This window comes from Doryrhamphus excisus, chromosome 10 (genome assembly GCF_030265055.1).
Source record: "Doryrhamphus excisus isolate RoL2022-K1 chromosome 10, RoL_Dexc_1.0, whole genome shotgun sequence".
Taxonomy (NCBI): domain Eukaryota; kingdom Metazoa; phylum Chordata; class Actinopteri; order Syngnathiformes; family Syngnathidae; genus Doryrhamphus; species Doryrhamphus excisus.
The window spans coordinates 17846654-17865417 of NC_080475.1; the positions used below are offsets into that span (position 1 = coordinate 17846654).

The 18764-nt window shown below is 44.4% G+C and overlaps 1 protein-coding gene across 16 annotated transcripts in view; it reads right to left on the reverse strand.

Annotated features, from left to right (window-relative positions):
* Window positions 1–15131: 15131 nt before the first annotated feature.
* The window catches only part of huwe1 (HECT, UBA and WWE domain containing E3 ubiquitin protein ligase 1), a 57040-nt gene continuing 53407 nt past the window's right edge, over window positions 15132–18764 (reverse strand). For all 16 annotated transcript variants that reach the window (XM_058085118.1, XM_058085120.1, XM_058085122.1 and 13 more), the window contains 9 exons: window positions 18298–18543; window positions 18090–18207; window positions 17400–17540; window positions 17042–17329; window positions 16866–16971; window positions 16570–16687; window positions 16252–16433; window positions 15970–16160; window positions 15132–15885 (listed from right to left, as the gene is read on the reverse strand). In XM_058085118.1, coding sequence (XP_057941101.1) covers window positions 15783–15885; window positions 15970–16160; window positions 16252–16433; window positions 16570–16687; window positions 16866–16971; window positions 17042–17329; window positions 17400–17540; window positions 18090–18207; window positions 18298–18543 — 1493 coding nt within the window. In that variant the 3' untranslated portion in view covers window positions 15132–15782. The remainder of the gene's footprint in view (window positions 15886–15969; window positions 16161–16251; window positions 16434–16569; window positions 16688–16865; window positions 16972–17041; window positions 17330–17399; window positions 17541–18089; window positions 18208–18297; window positions 18544–18764) is intronic.

Consider the following 18764-nt stretch of genomic DNA (forward strand, 5'->3'; position numbering starts at 1 on the left):
CTTTCATTGGCTGCTTCTTAGAGGTGACATCACCCTTCGTCTGAGCCTCCTCCTTCGCCTCTGCTCCCTCTCCGGCTCCATCTCGCTCTGTCTGTGCCTCCCTGGCCATTCCCCTGTTGCCAGTACACACCTTTCCTCCCTGCCTTCTATTGTCCTCCTCATCCTTGTCGACGGCCAGGATCGGTATCAAGATGCTCTTATTCCTGCTCTACATCCATCAGACACCTTTTACGACACATCCCTCTCTTCTCGCATGAAACCTCCCTCCATCCATCCATTTTCTGTATGATGTGTCCTCATCGGGGTGAGCTGGAGCCTATCCCAGCTGACTTTGGGCCAGAGTCAGCAGCTAATATTGAAAAGGACCACGTGAAAATAATAGTTTGTTTTAACATGATTCATTTTGACCTCACAAGCTCCTTATTTCCACACAGAAGGAAAAGGCTTTGGGTTTATTATTGTGCAATCAAAGGGATGTCTAGCAATGAACGTTACGCAATGCTGCTGAATGCAAATGTGCCGTCTGTGTGACGGAGGAGGGGCGAGAGGAGATGCACTGATTTCTGGGTAATAATTCCCTCCTCCTCCTCTGCTGCCTCCTCCTCCACCTCCAGAGGTGATAACCAGATAATGTGATGGTTAAATGTCACTCGGCAAGATGATGATAAGAGATCTCCAGACCTGACCTCTTTGTGTCTTCATTAGTGGGGATTAATGGCCATAACATTAGGTACACTTGCACAATGCAACAAAGTAACTGTGCCTTTGTAAAGATAATAATGCTCTCATAGTGCCTTTGCAATCCCCCCCCCCCCCCCCCCCCCCAAGAGTGGTATATCCTTGCAGCCATGCCACCATTGCCTGCACCATACTTAGAACAAGCTCGTGCAGCATCCGACTTGTTGATCGTACTTGTTGAGTATGACGTGTCCATTGTCTGACTGGAATCTTTCCATGGTGTCCCTAAAACAACCACTACCCCCTTAATAGTGTCCAAATACAAAAATACATACAACCAACGGAATAGCCTCATTTATGGAATTTAATAGCCATGAGGCTTTCAGGCACACTTTTAATTGTGAGTGTCAGGCATTAATTGTTTTTCTATCAATCCATTTTCTATGCCGCTTAGCCTCACTAGGGTGGCGGCAGTATACTGGAGCCTATCCCAGCTGACTTCGGGCGAGGTCCCGATTTCCTGTGTGGCTAACATGCTATCCACTCGCCCACCGTGCGGACACTCGTTGATTTTTTCATTTTTATTCACATACCCGCCCCCCATGACAAATGGTGTCCTCCAGTTTGGGAACCCTGGCTGTATTGTTTGCAATTTGAATGTCATCTATCTTGTTGTAATGACATCTTGCTGGATCTTTGTTCCAAATACATGGCAGAGTAAGTCACTAGGATGCTACGCCACAGGGTTAGGGAAGCCATGTTTCTGTACCATGATTGTCTGTAGAGTCCGTGTTCATGTCGCCATTTTCATCGAGCACTAATTAAAAGACAAATGGGATATGTTCTTTATTGTAACACTACCCAGTGGTTTATATGGCATGTTTGTGATAGGCCAATTAGATTGGGTTGCAACTTGCCCTCTGCTGACTGGTGCATGGTACTACAGGACTGCTAGGCTTTATTCTTTTAGCAAAAACTGCAGTGGACCCAGGTGGACAGCCGATCGGAGCTGCAGCTGCAAGGTGGTCAGTGCCAGTCGTGGCAGCAGGTCCTGAACCCGATGATGGACACAAAAGGCCAGGGCTTCAGTCCAAGCATGGGTGGCTTGTGGGACTCCTGGAGCAGCTGACGGTACCGTCAGGCCAAGCAGCACCCGGCTTTCGTGGTGGTTGAGACAAAAACTCGGGTGTGGGAGGAATTCAATGAGGCCATGGAGCATGACTTTTGGTCAGCCTCAAAGAGATTCTGGAAAACCGTCCGACGCCTCAGAAAGGGGAAGCAGTGCCGGTTTACAGTGGAGACGGGGGCCTGCTGACCTGAGGATGTAGTAGGATGGTGGAAGGAATACTTTGAGGCTCTTCTCAATCCCACTGACATACCTTCCACTGAGGAAGTAGAGTCAGACGATACATACGTGGACAGTTCCATGAGCATGGCTGAGGTATCTGGGGTGGTAAAAATGCTCCTCAGTGGTAAAGGAGTTTCGCTCTGAATTCTTCAAGGTTCTGGATATTGAGGGACTGTCTTGGCTGGCACGTCTCTTCAACATTGCATGGAAGTCGAGGACAGTACCTTTGGATTGGCAGACCAGGGTGGTGGTCCCCCTTTTTGAGAAGGGTGACTGTGTTCCAGCTATAGGAGTATCACACTCCTCAGCCTCCCTGAAAAAGTCTATTCCAGGGTGCTGGAGACAAGAGTACGACCGTTGGTTGAACCTCTGCTACAAGAGGTTCAATGCTGGACCAGTTCTACACCCTCATGAGGGTTCAGGAGGGTGAATTGGGAATTTGCCCAACTGGTCTACATGTGCTTGTAGACCGGTGAAGGTGTTCTGAGTGGCATCTTTTTGGGGGTGCTCCGGGAGTACGGGATTGGTGGCATGCTACTGCGTGCTGGTGTGTTTCCGGTGAAGGTTGGTCTCTGCCAAGGCCGCCCTTTGTCATCGATTTGCTTCATAATTTTCATGGACAGAATTTCTAGGGGCAGCCAAGGTGTTGAGGAAGTCCGGTTCGGGGGCCTTAGAATCTCATCTCTGCTATTTGCAGATGATGTGGTCCTGATGGCCTCATCGGGCTGTGACATTCAGAGTTTACTGGGACGGTTTGACGGAGCTGGACTCACCCTAAGAGATAGGGTGAGGAGCTCAGTTATCTGGGAGGGGCTCAAAGTAGAGCCGCTTCTCCTTCACATGGAGAGGAGCCAGTTGAGGTGGCTCGGGCATCTGGTCCGGATGCCTCCTGGACGCCTCCCAGGTGAGGTTTTCCGGGCATACCCAGCTGGGAGCAGGCCTATAGGCTTTTCAGCGAACTGAAACATCACACAGAGAGATAAGAACAAACATACCATGAAATGAAATAAGATTCGTATTCTCAACATTTATATGCGACTTATAAAACTGTCGTCGAATTCGCGCCCCAACTAGTTCAAACTCATTTGTATACAGTGGACTATCGGTGGCTAACGGAAGCCCGCTAGCATGCAGCCGTCTAGCTTAAAAAAAACACAGATTCACCAGCACGCTCGTATTAATTCAAGAGATTCTTTAACTTGATATCACATAAAATGGCAAGATAACCGACGTTGTCCTCATAACTATCACACATAGTGCATGTCTCTTGTAACTTCAACAACATAGTTTGGTTCCTACATAGGTCGCCAGCGAATGTGTTCGCTTGCCACTTTTGGAGGGAATGGAAGTTTGCTAAGGTTACCGATCCATTCCTGAAGCTAGTACTGTGCTTCACAAACTTACATTTTAACAACTTGAACTATGAAGCTTTTTATAATAATTTAAAGACAATTCTACGGTAAAACAATAGTGGGCATGTAACAAACCTTGCTCCGTGCTGAAATTCGTCTCCTCAGTTGAAATGTGCAGTCCGAACAAAGTTAGTTCGTGGGCGGGGCTTTGTTGCACATGCCCATAATTCTACCCAACGCTTTGGGTTGTCCGAAAAAACCCAGCACAATATAATGGAAATCACAACCCAGCAGCAAATAACTCAGCACCCAACAGAGATGACCCAGCAAATTGGGTTCTCAGAATACCCAATTCAATAAAAATTACCCAATTAAATGACCCAACAGGCTCAACCCAGCGGTTGGCTCAAAAAAATAACCCAGCATTAGTGTCCTACTGGTGGAGCTGGAGGAGGTGGCCGGGGACCGGGAAGTCTGGTAAGCGGAAGAGAATGGAACGGAATAGAACTAAATGTGGTTTGATGTCAACTAAGCATAGAAGATGGATGACCTGTGTGAGTTTAGATGGTAGCCATCCTTTCACGTCATAACATTTGCTAGAATACAACACTGTGAATCCGGAGCAAATCACAAGCTATGACAGCTCAGTAGGGAGACTAAAGACCTCATCGCCTCTTGTGCGTCACAAGCTAGCCCACAGCCCACGACTGTGAATGCACACCATTTTCCTTTAATATTTACTCTTCCCATCAAAAGCCTCAGAAAGTGTTGACTGTCGGAAGGAAGGTTGTGCTGCACATCCACACTGGAACTGTGGCATTTGGCTTAACTATCGCTAACTGCTAACACTCCATGTAGCCCCACCCCCAAGAAGAGCCTTAATAGTTAGGATGCTCACTCTCTTTTGTGTTCATTTCCTATAGAGTCAATGTGCTAGTAGGCCTCTCTGAAAGAAAGTGTTTCATACGCAGTAGCAAAGGACAAAGAAGCCAAAAATCTACCACTTCCACACAGAAAGAGAGGAAAATCTTTCTTTGACTTGACCTCAGCCATGGCATGTCAGCTCAGCTCTGCTGGCTCAGCAGCCAGTCTCCATGCAGCGTGGAAGGTAAGGTGATCTAATGTCCCTCATGGCCAGAAGAAGAAGATCATGAGTGGTTTTAAGAAGAGCTGTTTCAGTTTCTATGTTTGGGACGGAAGCCGGACTGGAAAGATGCAAACAGGATGTTGGAGTTTGTAGTTGAAAGGTTCAGGTTTTCTGGCCATGCACAGTAAATAGAACATCATGAATAAAGTCCAGGGCTGCACAGTGGTTGAGTGGTTAACGCGCAGACCTCCCACATTCCAAAAACATGCTAGGTTAAATGGCGACTCCAAATTGTCCATAGGTATGAATGTGAGTGTGAATGGTTGTTTGTCTATATGTGCCCTGTGATTGGCTGGCCACCAGTCCAGGGTGTACCCCGCCTCTCGCCCGAAGACAGCTGGGATAGGCTCCAGCACCCCCGCAACCCTCGTGAGGATAAGCGGTAGAAAATGAATGAATGAATGAATGATTAAAGTCCAAATACCTCTCAGAAAAATATTTATCTCAGCTTATGGAATATCAAACGCCTGAGTGACGTCTGCTTAAATACGATTCATCAACAAAAAAGCTGAAAAATGTGACAGCAAATGAACATCTTTTGTCCATAACATAATCCCATCCATAAGACGTGCTTTTATTATGGTACTATAGGCATCACACAAAGCCTGTGGTAAGTGAACTGAAGGGGAAAATATGATGATAAAGTCTGATTCTAATAAATATACTGTACATACAGGACATCTTCCTGTCCAAGACAACACTTGGCTGCCGTAGTTGTGTGAGTATATACATCACCTGATGGTGCCAGCATGCCCATCTGCCAGCCTTCGCTATACACTTGGTGCCAGGCAAGCAGACAAAAGCTACAGAGGCAGAAGGCATCATGGGAATAATTACTGATGGTCCATAGGTATGAACGTGAGTATGAATGATTGCTGGTCTATATGTGCCCTGTGATTGGCTGGCAACCAGTTCGGGGACAAGGACAGCTGGGATAGGCTCCAGCATACCCCTGTGATCCTGGTGAGGGCAAGCGGTATAGAAAATGGATGGATGGATGCTACTATAGTCTTCAATAGGTGAGAAACACTTGTCCGTGTTGTGGTGTCCCCTTTTTACGGGGTCTGCATGTTTGTCGTGCTGCCGTTGTACGGCTTCTTAACACGGCATTCTTTGCAAATGATGGACGTTTTATCAAGCTTTGTCGTTCTTTGAGAATCCGTAGTGTTTCCAAACATACCATTTAAACGTTGCGGGGGGGTGCGAACGTCCATGCTGTTTTACTAGTAGTTGTATGTGCCTCACCGTCCGTATTCAATACAAAAAGCCAAATACTGATGGTGCATTCACTGCGCCTGGGGAACAGCATATGGGGTGAAGTTGAACATTAATAAAATGGCGCTTGCATCAGATTTTACCGATACCCACAAACGCATCGCGATGAATCTAGATTTCACCGTCAATTGCATCCATACCCAGCGAATGAGCCGATGCACTCACATCGAGTGCATGCGCATCGATGCATCGATTTGCCACACCCTTAGATTAGACCAGGGGTGGGCAAACTACGGCCCGGGGGCCACATCCGGCCCGCCAAGTGTTTGAATACGGCCCGCCCAATCTTTCAAAAGTATTTAATTTAAACTCAACATACAACCTGGCATCATGGCCTGAGCCAACCTTTTGATGGTTGTATCAATTTCATATGTTTGACATGGTCTGTTGTTTACAAAGTGCTCCTGAAAAAAGAGACACAACATATAATAATAATAAAAATTAAAATAATAATTATTATATTATTATTATAACTATTATGATTATTATATTTATTATATTAATGCTAATTATTATATTAATTATATATAATAATATTGTTATATTTGCATATTTTACATAATAATATAATAATAATTATTATTTTTATTTTATTTTAATTATTATAATATTTTATTATTTTTAAAATATTTAAATATAAATATAAAATAATAAATAATAATAGCAGATTGCATGACAATTTTACAGATACAATAATACCAGGTGGACTGTTACGTGTAAAATATATAGTCTGCCCCTTCTTCGCAGCTAATCCGGAAGTCCTTGTGTGAAGAAGTGGGATAGTCACAGATAGTGGGAAGAAGTGTGACCAACCACAGCAGAGTGGGCGTGTCTGGAGGCGGGCCTCGGGTGGAATACATTAAAACAGACCGTTTAAGCGGGAACCACAAAATCCAAGGAAGGAAAGGAAATACAGCTGAATAGGTGCAGATTCTGGAAGAACTAGAAAGCTATCTGTGCGGGTTATTGTGTGTAGCAGGGTCCGCTACAGGTCCGTAACAGGTCCGCTTTAAGGTTACTTTGTCAACAGGAAGCTGGGGAGGAAATGAGCAAGCTATTTAAACAGGAGCACTAATAGATAAAGGAAATGCAGGTGGAGCATCCAGTGATCAATAGAGAGGGAAGTGGAGTGATGACAACAACAACAACAGCAACAACGTGAGGAGACACATTCCTCAGATGCGACGTCCTCATGAAGATGTGACTCCAAACCTTTTATCCTTCTCCTCCTTGACCTTGCCAAAGCTCCTTGCTCATTTTCCCCTTCAGTCCTGATGCACCGACTAAGAGTCTGTTGGCTGACGGGCAGAAGATGGGGAGTGATATATAAAGCTGGGGGGGCGAGGGGGGGGTTGAATGAACAACTTAAAGTCAGGAGTGGAAGGAGAAAGAGACAGTCAGCAAAAGACACGGAGAAACAATTCCATCAGCTTAAAAGCAAAAGGGGAGGGAAGCAATATCGTAAATGGCTGCCGTATGGGCGGGGACGCGGCGGACGAGAAGGAAACAAGGCTAGCAATGCGACACACAATGGCAGGAACTGAAGAGGAGACACGTATACTGCATGCATGCGGTATGGACGGTAGGTTGCTATGGAAAAGTCGTTACCACATCCTAAAGGGACAAGAAGAAAGCATCACGGAAAATAAGCAGAACTTAACAGAACTTAACTCTCAAAGGATGCCCTCAAGGATGATGCAATCAAGACGCCACACCATCAAGGATGATGCGTACTACAGGGTGCTGCCATAAACGGATAAAAGATCGGGAAGGGGGCAAGGAAGGAAAAAAAGAAGTGTACACGTCACAAAATGACATATTGTGGCGGCAGCTCTTGAGCGAACTCCCGCTGTCATCTTACAAAGAACACTAAATTCATCACGCAGCAAGTGAACACTCCAAAGGCGTACCTAATAAATATACAACCAATATAAGTTTTCATTTCATGCATTTTGTTTGAGCAGAGCATTACATTGAAGGACAAGCAACATATAAAATGGATGGATGATGCTGCAATGCTGCCTCTGTCCACCAGAGGAGCTCAGAGGGAAGCTGATGTCATCGCAGCGCTCCAATGCATGCTTTTCTCTGACGCAATACAATATGGGAAAACTTTCATTTAAAATAAATATTGCTACATGTTTGTATATTTCTCAGGTATAACTTTTGAGTCTTAAGTTGCTGTGTGATGATTTTTGCGTTTCTTAGTAAGATGACATTGTCAGTCTGCTTCTTCTCTGGCTCTCCTCTCCTCCCTCAGCTTCCCTTCTTTGCTTCTTACGTCTTGTTTATCAGCGAAGCCGTCTACCGATTCTAAACCATGATAACATTAACGATAATTGCTGTGGAGTATCGTAGGATTCTTAAAATGGAGGCAGCAGATGGACTTGGCTGCCCATCGCGAATGATATTGTGGGTAAAGCCGTTCGCACTCCTGCGAATCACGAAGGATGCCCCCCCACCCCCCACCCCAGCTAACCAAGGTCGTGTTATGACAACAACTTCTCCCAACATACATATTTCCGCAGCGAGACGTTCTGACCCTCCATTATTTCTTCACAGACACCTGTTGTTTGTTTCTCCTGTGTGGGCTCACCCATGGACATCTCCATGGCAACTGCCGTTTTCTCACAATGACACGCTGCGAACTGAGCTCCAAGATTGGGCAACTGACAAAGGGAGCGTCCGGGGGCCACTTACTCATGCATCCAAGACACACGTATGTGCATTCGCACTCACGTCCCTCCTCATCCAGCCCATGTTGACTAAAAATGTGTTTACTTGTGCAAATGTATGCCAAGGTTAATAACAGTCCCATGTTGGGCTCCTTCATTTTAGGACTTTCATTTGGAATTCCTTTTTCCCCCTTCTCCCCTCTCCTCTTGTTGTTCTCCCCCAATCATCCTGTCCTGTCACCCCTTGTCTCGCTGTATGGTATGTTGTATATGTACTTTATTTAATGGCCTCCTGCAATTTCCTGCAGAGCTCATCTTGAGTGCACTGATCGTTTGTGATTGGCTCCTGCCCAAGAAAGAGCTGACTTGCAAGCAGCACAGTACTGTATGTCGTCAAGTCAAGTTTATTTGTTTAGCCCTTAATCACAAAAGAGCCTCAAAGGACTTAACAAGCAGGCAACAGTAGATACAGCAGATGATAGACAATAGACGACATCCCTGATCTGAACCCCCATCAGGGCAAAGAAAAACTCAAAACCCATTAGGGAAAAAGAAACCCTGAGAAGGGACCCCAGATGGGGGAATCCCTCTTCTAGGATGACCAGGCTGCAGTGGATGTGGAGAGGGTAACATGTGACAGTTAAATATAACAGAGAGTATCATAGTCCAGGTCCAAGATGGAATGCCATTAGGAGAGTTGGGCAGCCGCAGGTCTTGGGATGATCACCATCCCTCTGCTGCAGCGCCTCCACACAGTAGGCCACGTCAGACGTTGTCCAGTTGAGTCAGGGCAACTTCCAAACAGCCTCTCCTGGACCCCCCCTCCACCAGAGGGGTGGGGGGCCTGAATGGAAAAGGCTCTAGGGGCCGTATACTTCTTTCTGGCTCTCAGGATTGTCAAAAGACCGGCGGGTTTTAAGGGTAGATTTCTAGACGGAGCATAGGGTACAATTAGGTCAACCAGATAAGAAGGTGCCAACCCATGTAGTATTTTGTAAACAAGAAGCAGAACTTTAAAGTCACATCTTAAATGAACTGGGAACCAGTGCAGGTTGGCTAGTATTGGAGAGATATGGTCAAACTTACATGTCCTTGTAAGAAGTCACGCTGCAGCATTTTGTACTAACTGCAGGCTTTTAAGACTTGCCATGGGAAGACCAGAAAGCTGTACAATTACAGTAGTCAAGGCAAGACGAGACAAATACATGGACTGGGGTCTTTGCATCATAGGTGGATAGAATAGGCCAATGTTGCGATGAAAAAATGCGCTTATGAAAAGATAGAAACGGGTCAAATATCACACACATTTTCACAGAGTCACTTTGGGTAATGATGCTTTTATCAAAGCTCAGGGTGGTGTCCTTAAACAGGCCACTCTGTTTAGCAGGGCCAATGATCAACATCTCAGTTTTATCGGGGTTCAAGAGTAAAAAGTTACAGGAACCCAGTGTTTGATATCAATGCCTCCAGATTAGAGCAGTCCTGCAGGTTGGTTAACTTTAGTGGCACATATAGCTGAGTGTCATCAGCATAAGAGTGAAAGCTAATCTTATGCTTTACATGCAGCAGCATGTAAATGTTGAACAGAGGAGGGCCGAGCACTGATCCTTGTGGAACTCCGCAGGTGACACCACAGAACTCTGAAGTCACATCATCACAAACAACACGATGCGTAAAAACATTTGCCATAAATTAGCAGCAAAGTTTAAGGAAAAAAGCAGCTAATAGAACTCAACTAACAGTATTATTTATTCATTTATCTTTAATAAGCTATATATCTACTGATACATACTGTCTGTTCTTTTCTATTCCTATTAGAACATGGAGACACCGAAATAGAGTTGTCTGATATAATCGACTGATATTGGTATCATTTTTTTTGCCCTATAATGAAACCTGATATAAAAATGCTGTATGCCTTTGCACGACATTGTCCAGCATGCAAATTATGACATCATGAAACCACAGAGGATGATGTCATCAAACAAGCAACGACCAGCATCACAGGTGAGGAAATAACAACCAAGGAAATGTACGTCTTTTTGGTTTTACTTAAAGAGCACTTAGGTGCACGCTTACCTGGGAGAAGACACCATCCACAAACAAGCATGCCCTTTTAAGTACTGGAGGTCCACCCAGATCCGCTTCCTCGCACTTGCCCGAGGTGCACGACAGTACCCCCACCACATCCTGTACCAGCTTAGACATCAACGGCTGCTCAGTGAAATGGAGAAATGGACCAGATTCTTATTATCATTCAGAAAGATCTACCTGTGGCATATATGGACCAGGGAAAACATTGGACTCATTTGGTGTACTTTATAGGGGGGTTATGTTTACTACTTTACTTTACAGTCAGGCTTCACAAGGAAGAGGGTCTGGTCTATCTGCTACTGCTGCTATTTGGAGGTCCATTGATCATCATCGGTGGAAGCCAAGATGTGGCCCCAAGGTCATCTGGCCGTCTCTGAGCCAGCGTTAATCACTCACTAAGTGAAGGGAAATGACTGCTTTAGCTCAGCCTGGCCCCCTCCCCCTGCAGCCGACATCCCATTACGTGTGTTAACTGGTATTTAAGTACTTCTGTGACTTGCCTTTTTTCTGCCGGTGCACCAAAAAGGAGGTGGCCATATTTGCCTTTAACTTCACACATTATTTCCTACAAAAATAATACTTTCCATTGTAGCACACTACACTGATGGTACAGTATTTCCCACCAGCAAGTACACCCCTCACCTTTCAGCAAGTATTTTAAAGTATTGACCCCCCTGCGAATGTTTATTCAGATAGTAGTCGATAGTGGATAGTAAGCAACAATGGAAACAGCACTATGACCTTTAAAGGAAACAGATTGTCAATCCTTTTGAAAATGTGGCTCTGGTCTCATGTGCGGCACCAAAAGAATGACTTGTGTGCACACGCCTGAACCCATTGCATAAAATAATAAGCTGACATTTCAGGTCTCAGGAACCTCATCAGAATAGGACCTAAATGAAGTTCTCCAGGGGTGGTCTGTGTCTCCATCCAGCAAAGTCATCTACAAATAAAAGGTGACCAGGATAGCAGACGTCATATTTGGAACATTTTTCCTGAATACCAGGATGAAAATGCTCACAGTCAACAGTATTACAGTTGATCCACAGTTTAATATCATTGTACAGTCTCCACCCTTCCCTGACAGTATGATGAATGAACACTCCAAACAAGTGGATTGAAGTGGATGATGAATCGTGAAAAAAGGAGAAAAGGTTCAAGTGCGGTCATGTAGTTTTGTGGATGTAGAATCTCTCTCCAGCCAATTAGACTAATGAACGGACTCAGTCCTTTTGCCCTGCGTTTGTGGCTATAAGCTAAAACGGTTGTTGGGATTTCTGCCACAGCAGCAGGAAGACCAAATACTGGATACGGTGGCTGAGAGCCTTCTGGCTCCTACACAAGGCTCTCATTAGTGATGAACAGCCTCAGCATCCCACTGCTGATTGGAAGGCAACCATGGCAACAATATTCAATGGAGAAACAGGATATGGAGAAATACTGCATGTTTTATAATCACTCTTATCAATGTTTAATTCATAAATAACATTTGCATTAAAAATAAAAAATGTTTTAACTAATCTTATTCATTTCAAAAATACAACAAAAATATTCATAGATAAGGGTTAAAATTTTTAATAAATTGTATAAAGAATACAACAAAAATATTCATAGATGCTAAAGATAAAAATATTACTAAATTGATATTGTTCAATTATAAAATAAATTAACAAATTATTTTTTAAATGAAAATAGTAATCAAAATATTGACAAATACTTAATAGTCCAAATACAGTGAAGAAAATAAGTATTTGAACACCCTGCTATTTTGCTATTTCTCCCACTTAGAAATCATGGAGGGGTCTGAAGTTTTCATCGTAGGTGCATGTCCACTGTGAGAGAGATAAACTAAAAAGAAAAATCCAGAAATCACAATGCATGATTTTTTAACAATTTATTTGTGTGATACAGCTGCAAATAAGTATTTGAACACCTGTGTATCATCTAGAATTCTGACCCTGAAAGACCTGTTAGTCTGCCCATTAGAAGTCCACCTGCACTCCATGTATCATCCTGAATCAGATGCACCTGTTTGAGGTCGTTAGCTGCATAAAGACACCTGTCCACCCCATACAATCAGTAAGACTTTAACTTGTAACATGGCGAAGACCAAAGAGCTGTCCAAAGACACCAGAGACAAAATTGTACACCTCCACAAGGCTGGAAAGGGCTACGGAGCAATTACCAAGCAGCTTGGTGAAAAAAGGTCCACTGTTGGAGCTATCATTAGAAAATGGAAGAAGCTAAACATGACGGTCAATCTCAATCGGAGTGGAGCCCCATGCAAGATATCACCTCGTGGGGTCTCAATGATTCTAAGAAAGGTGAGGAATCAGCCCAGAACTACACGACAGGACTTGGTCAATGACCTGAAAAGAGCTGGGACCACCGTTTCCAAGGTTACTGTAGGTAATACACTAAGACGTCATGATGTGAAATCATGCATGGCACGAAAGGTTCCCCTGCTTAAACCAGCACATGTCAAGGCCCGTCTTAAGTTTGCATATGACCATTTGGATGATACAGAGGAGTCATGGGAGAAAGTTTTATGGTCAGATGAGACCAAAATAGAACTTTTTGGTCATAATTCCAATAAGCGTGTTTGGAGGAAGAAGAATGAAGAGTACAATCCGAAGAACACCATCCCTACTGTGAAGCATGGGGGTGGTAGCATCATGCTTTGGGGGTGTTTTTCTGCACATGGGACAGGACGAGTGCACTGCATTAAAGAGAGGATGACTGGGGCCGTGTATTGTGAGATTTTGGGGAACAACCTCCTTCCCTCTGTCAGAGCATTGAAGATGGGTCGTGGCTGGGTCTTCCAACACGACAACGACCCGAAGCACACAGCCAGGAAAACCAAGGAGTGGCTCCGTAAGAAGCATATCAAGGTTCTAGCATGGCCCAGCCAGTCTCCAGACCTGAACCCAATCGAAAATCTTTGGAGGGAGCTCAAACTCCGTGTTTCTCAGCGACAGCCCAGAAACCTGACTGATCTAGAGAAGATCTGTGTGGAGGAGTGGGCCAAGATCCCTCCTGCAGTGTGTGCAAACCTGGTGAAAAACTACAGGAAACGTTTGACCTCTGTAATAGCAAACAAAGGCTACTGTACCAAATATTAACATTCATTTTCTCAGGTGTTCAAATACTTATTTGCAGCTGTATCACACAAATAAATTGTTAAAAAATCATGCATTGTGATTTCTGGATTTTTCTTTTTAGTTTATCTCTCTCACAGTGGACATGCACCTACGATGAAAATTTCAGACCCCTCCATGATTTCTAAGTGGGAGAAATAGCAAAATAGCAGGGTGTTCAAATACTTATTTTCTTCACTGTATGTCTATATTTATAATTATTTGACTCATCTTAATAGAAAATATATAAATTTTTATTTAAAAGGCCAACTGAAAACATTGTTTACTTCAAATGTTTTACAGATCAAAGGTAAATATTGACAAATTCTTAATACAGTAAAATGTTTGATATTTCATGCCTATATTTTCAAACATAGAAATGTAAACTACTGACAGAATCCTTAAATGTATTTTTAACATTTGTTTCTCTAAGATAAAATAAGTAATTCATGCCTAACAGTTAAAACATTCTACTTTTCATATTTTTATATAAAAGACACACAAACGTCCAGTTGCTTTCAAAACCCAAAGAACATCCTGTCCAAGACCCCCCCTGTATTGACATCGCAATATCCGTGGGGAAAAAATATCCAGCAGGAAGTTATCAAATAAATGGTTCATCAGCACGTCTACACTCTTAGAAACATGGTGGATTTTCTCTCTCGTCTATTTAAATGTAAATCAAAGCGTCCACACAGCAACAGATGCTCGGATCAGAGGGGTGGGGGTGAGAGCTGGGGCCTTTGGCAGCACCTGGTTCTCCCAGTGTTGTGCAAAACAGGGGTTCTTATACACCAAGATCTAAAACCCCCGCTTGGCAACGCTACCGTTTCGTTCAGCACGCCTGAGCATCAGACATGGAACGTTTCCGCCTTCCTGCATCACAGAAAGAACAAGTCTAATACTTATTTGCAATACAACAGTCAGCTGATTCACTCACTCAGCCCAAAGTTCAACATTCGCTCTGACTGGTGACTAAAGACAATCTGATACGTACCAATATCTGGACACGTGCTTTGAGACCATTTACTCCATTTCCTGGTTCACTTTAGTGACGGACTCCTAAGATCGGGTCAAGGACTGGAGTTTGAAGTCACGAGTGGACGGCCTGATAGGTTGAGACCCTCGGGAGATGAAGGACCGGGTCCAGATGGATCCTCCACAAAGCTTTGTTAGCTACCCAAATCCACCCATTGATTTTACACACCAATCTTCTAAAATATTGACCATCTGTTGGGCCTAATTAGATGTCATACGTGCTTGGTCTTGGTAGTTCATACTACAGTTCATTTGGAAGAGAAGGAGGGTGGCAGAGCAGCGTAATTAAAAGGTCCAACTATGGCTAACGTCTACCAACTGGTGGAATACGTTTGATACGTCTTTGGAATAGGAGGGCTGACACGCTGTTAAAAGAGACAATGGACACACTTTTATGCATTTATTCATGTAGTTATTCACTCTGATTCAAAGGCTCAAGGTTGAGTCAGCAATTTAATAGCCAAAAATACTCTAGAATTTATGGTTAATGTACTTTTCCATCTCCTTCAGGTTTTCGCTTCATCATGCGTACCATCCTTCCATAAAAATGCCACAAAACGTTTTTTGAAAAGTGCATTTTTGTGAATTTCTCAAGTTGTTCATACAGCCACCCCATAAAAACGATCAAGGCTTGTGAGGTCAAAAATTTGCAACAAGAAACCACCAACATTTTTCCCCAAAGGTTTTATAACCATCCTGTTCAAACAACACTCTCTTTTTACAAGCCAGAGAACAAAAAGATGAAACAATAAACTCCCAAACCTTTTGTACAGAGAAAACCAAACTAGATGAAGAAAATGTCTCTTATATTAGTCCACCTTTTATCCCCTGCCACTCCATGCTCTGTGTGGTGTTATGTTAATCCTCCATGTTCATGGACAAGGACAAGAAACCAGTAAGTCTCGGCCATTCCCAAGGTAACCCAGTCAGGTCTATGGAGGGTGTGTGTATGTGCATGTAACCCAAGAGGAGTTAGATTTAATTCATGTTTTTGGGGTGTGTGTGTGTGTGTGTATGTGGGGTAAAGAGTCATATTGATTAAGCCAGACCGAATCCCTCCGAGCACTCCTGGATGGCCAACAGCAGCATGTGTCTCAACTTCTCGTAGCTCTCGTAGGCAGGGAGGTCCAGCTGGTTAAAACTAAACATCACAGGACACAGCATTTCAATGGAAGGCTTTCAAACCAAAGCACGTGTGGCTAACTACTGCTAGCGTGTTGTTTACCACGTATGGGCAGACGGCAGGCGGTCGGTGGAGCGATCGTCACGGTGGATTTGAAATTTCTGAATGCCGTTCATTCCTTCGAGAGCAGCAAAACCCTGGAGGGGCACTTTGGACGTACCAGTGACAAACTGTAAGAACTTGGCTCGGTCCGCTTGGTCAAAGGAGCGCAGTGCCCTCCAGAACCACTGGATCTGTAGTTCGGAGGAACGGACATATGGGGTCATGTTAGTCCCGCTGCTTGGGGTCTCCATATAAACGTAAGCCTGCATTCACTACAGGTACCTGGATGGAGCTGGACTGGTATTTGTGGTACTCGGTGTTGGCCTTCAGGTCATCAATATCAATCGTGGGCAGGCCTGAGATGAGCAGCTCCAGCTCCTGCTCGGTGAAGATGGAGATCAGCCTCTTGGGGATGATCTCGTAGAAGCCCTCCAGAAAAGCGGCCAGCTGTTTGCGGATGGCACCTACAAAACATCCCACCTCTTATAAGTGACATCCTTCCATGGTACTACAATACACTATATGAGGTGAAACTAGTACTACTCTTTTTCATATTTAAGAGTTTCCAAGCGTCCAAACAAAGCATATTTCCAAGCTTACCAGTCATCTTCATCTGACACACCAGGTGGACATATTCCTTCTTGTTTTCTTCTGTGACCACAATGTTTGCACCATTTGGTTTCAGGTCTCTCACTTCACATACACCAAATTCCTGGACCTGAACACACAGAGCAGTACTTGCCTTAGTATTTAGTAGATGGCATGCAGATGATCTTCATGCCATCTAATTGAGCCTGGCAGCCGCAGCATCCACGTCACCAGGACAATCAGACTCCATCATCAGCATGATATCAATCTTCCAAGCTAATTGTAGCAATTAGAGAGCCAACACCAACCTCCGTGCTGAATGTAAGCTCATAGCCCAAGGTGGAGACGTCGTTCTCCAACAAGTACACCAAACCCTGGAAGAAGGGGTAATCCTCACTCTCCATGTCGGTGTATCTGGGAACAAGAGGAGGAATCATGGTTACAAATGCTAAAAGCAAGTTCTAAAAGCATGTTCCACCATTACCTGACACTCTTGCCCAGGATGTGCTTGTAAAAGCTGCGAGTGAAGTAGCACTCCAATAACCGGTTGTCGTAAACGGCCTTGGCCACCACCCGACCCACAAATTTGAAGTAGCTGAGGTGATTGGGGTTGCAGTGGGACGAGGGATTGATCGTGTACGTAACCCTATCCCCGGGCGATGTGCGGAAAAGGGCGTACATGGGGTTGAACATCTCACGGGAGATGATCATGTACCATTCCCTCAGCAGGCCGCCGGCATCCTGGCCCTCTTCCCCTTCGAAAACAATGTAACTACAAGGAAAGGGGGCAGGGTCAGACTGGAGTGCTTCACACATGGAGATGCTGGCCAGTAGGAACTTACAGCCTGTTCTTCATGTCCTCGGGGCTCTTACGGTGCAGTTCCCTGTAAGAGTCCTCAAACACATGATCCCTTCTCACATGCACAGCCATGTCCTCCTTCCTCAGACCTTCATCCAGGCGTTCCAGCTCCTGACGGAAATACCTGGAAGATGACGGTAGACCGGTGGGGATTGGTGACCTGAAAGCTATACTGCGGTACACATTCTCTTTTTATATTGTAAAAACAAGCGACCACTAACTGAGGCATCCCTCCAAATTAGCTCATCAATGGTTACTGAAACGTTGCAGCCACCTGTAGTACTGACATAAATATTGTAGTTGTGTATACGAGTTGTACTATTCTCTTAATATCTGGTTACCGTCGGATGTGACACGGTTCCAGCTAAATGTCTGATGTGTGTGATAAGCATTTATTCTTTGGATGTTTCACTACTTTACGTTCAAGCTAGTTTAGTGGTAAACATGATTCCCTGTCTCCTGCCCAGTGTGTTGCATGCGTATAGCTATTCCTCATTCTCCAATGAATGAACTTTATTTGCTGCCATTGCAGGGAGGATTAGTACAAGGAGTACCCGCTCTGTCAGTATACTGCAATACACTGAAGATGTGTTGCAGCCTGTGGCCCCCAGGCCTTGTCGCCATTGCTATAGTTTGACATATACGGTTTATATGGTGCAAATCTCTTCCTTACTTCCTTTTCACATCAAAGTCCAGGATGCGTATGTAGTCCACCAACACTGCAAAAGGCCCATCAGCCAAATGAGTTGTGGACTGACGCAGGATCTGGTTGAGTACTGTGCGGTGAGTTTCTACAAGAAAGATAAAAGCCATCATGCTTCAAGATACCCTGCCCCAAGATTTTTTTTAGGCTTCAAAAAACAAATTGCAGTTAAGCTCACCGGCAAATCGGAGGAACTTCTGTGTGTCTGGTGGCAAGTTTGAGGAGATATGCATGGAGGATGGTTCACGAGAGAAGAAGGGGTCTAGGGATGAAGGTGTTGCTGGTGTCAGCGGTGCTGGGGACAGCGGTGGAGGCTCATCCTTGATGTGAGAAAGCTGGCTCTCTCGTGTATCCCGAACAGGGGGTTTGCTCTCCCGTTCAGTGGCATGCACGAGGAAGAAAGCCTCTACAGCAGGCTGGAGAACTGACAAATATACAGGTACACTGATATGAATCAATATATTGTATATGCAGTGTTTGTCACCCTTATGTTTCAGATCAAAGACATTTAAATATTTGTCCATGACAACACACCTGAATATAAAACACTGTAACCTTTGAATCAAACCTTCCATTAATAAGAGATTTCAAAAAAACAAACCAAATCTAATACCTGGTTGGCATCAATGACTGCAACAAGCTAGA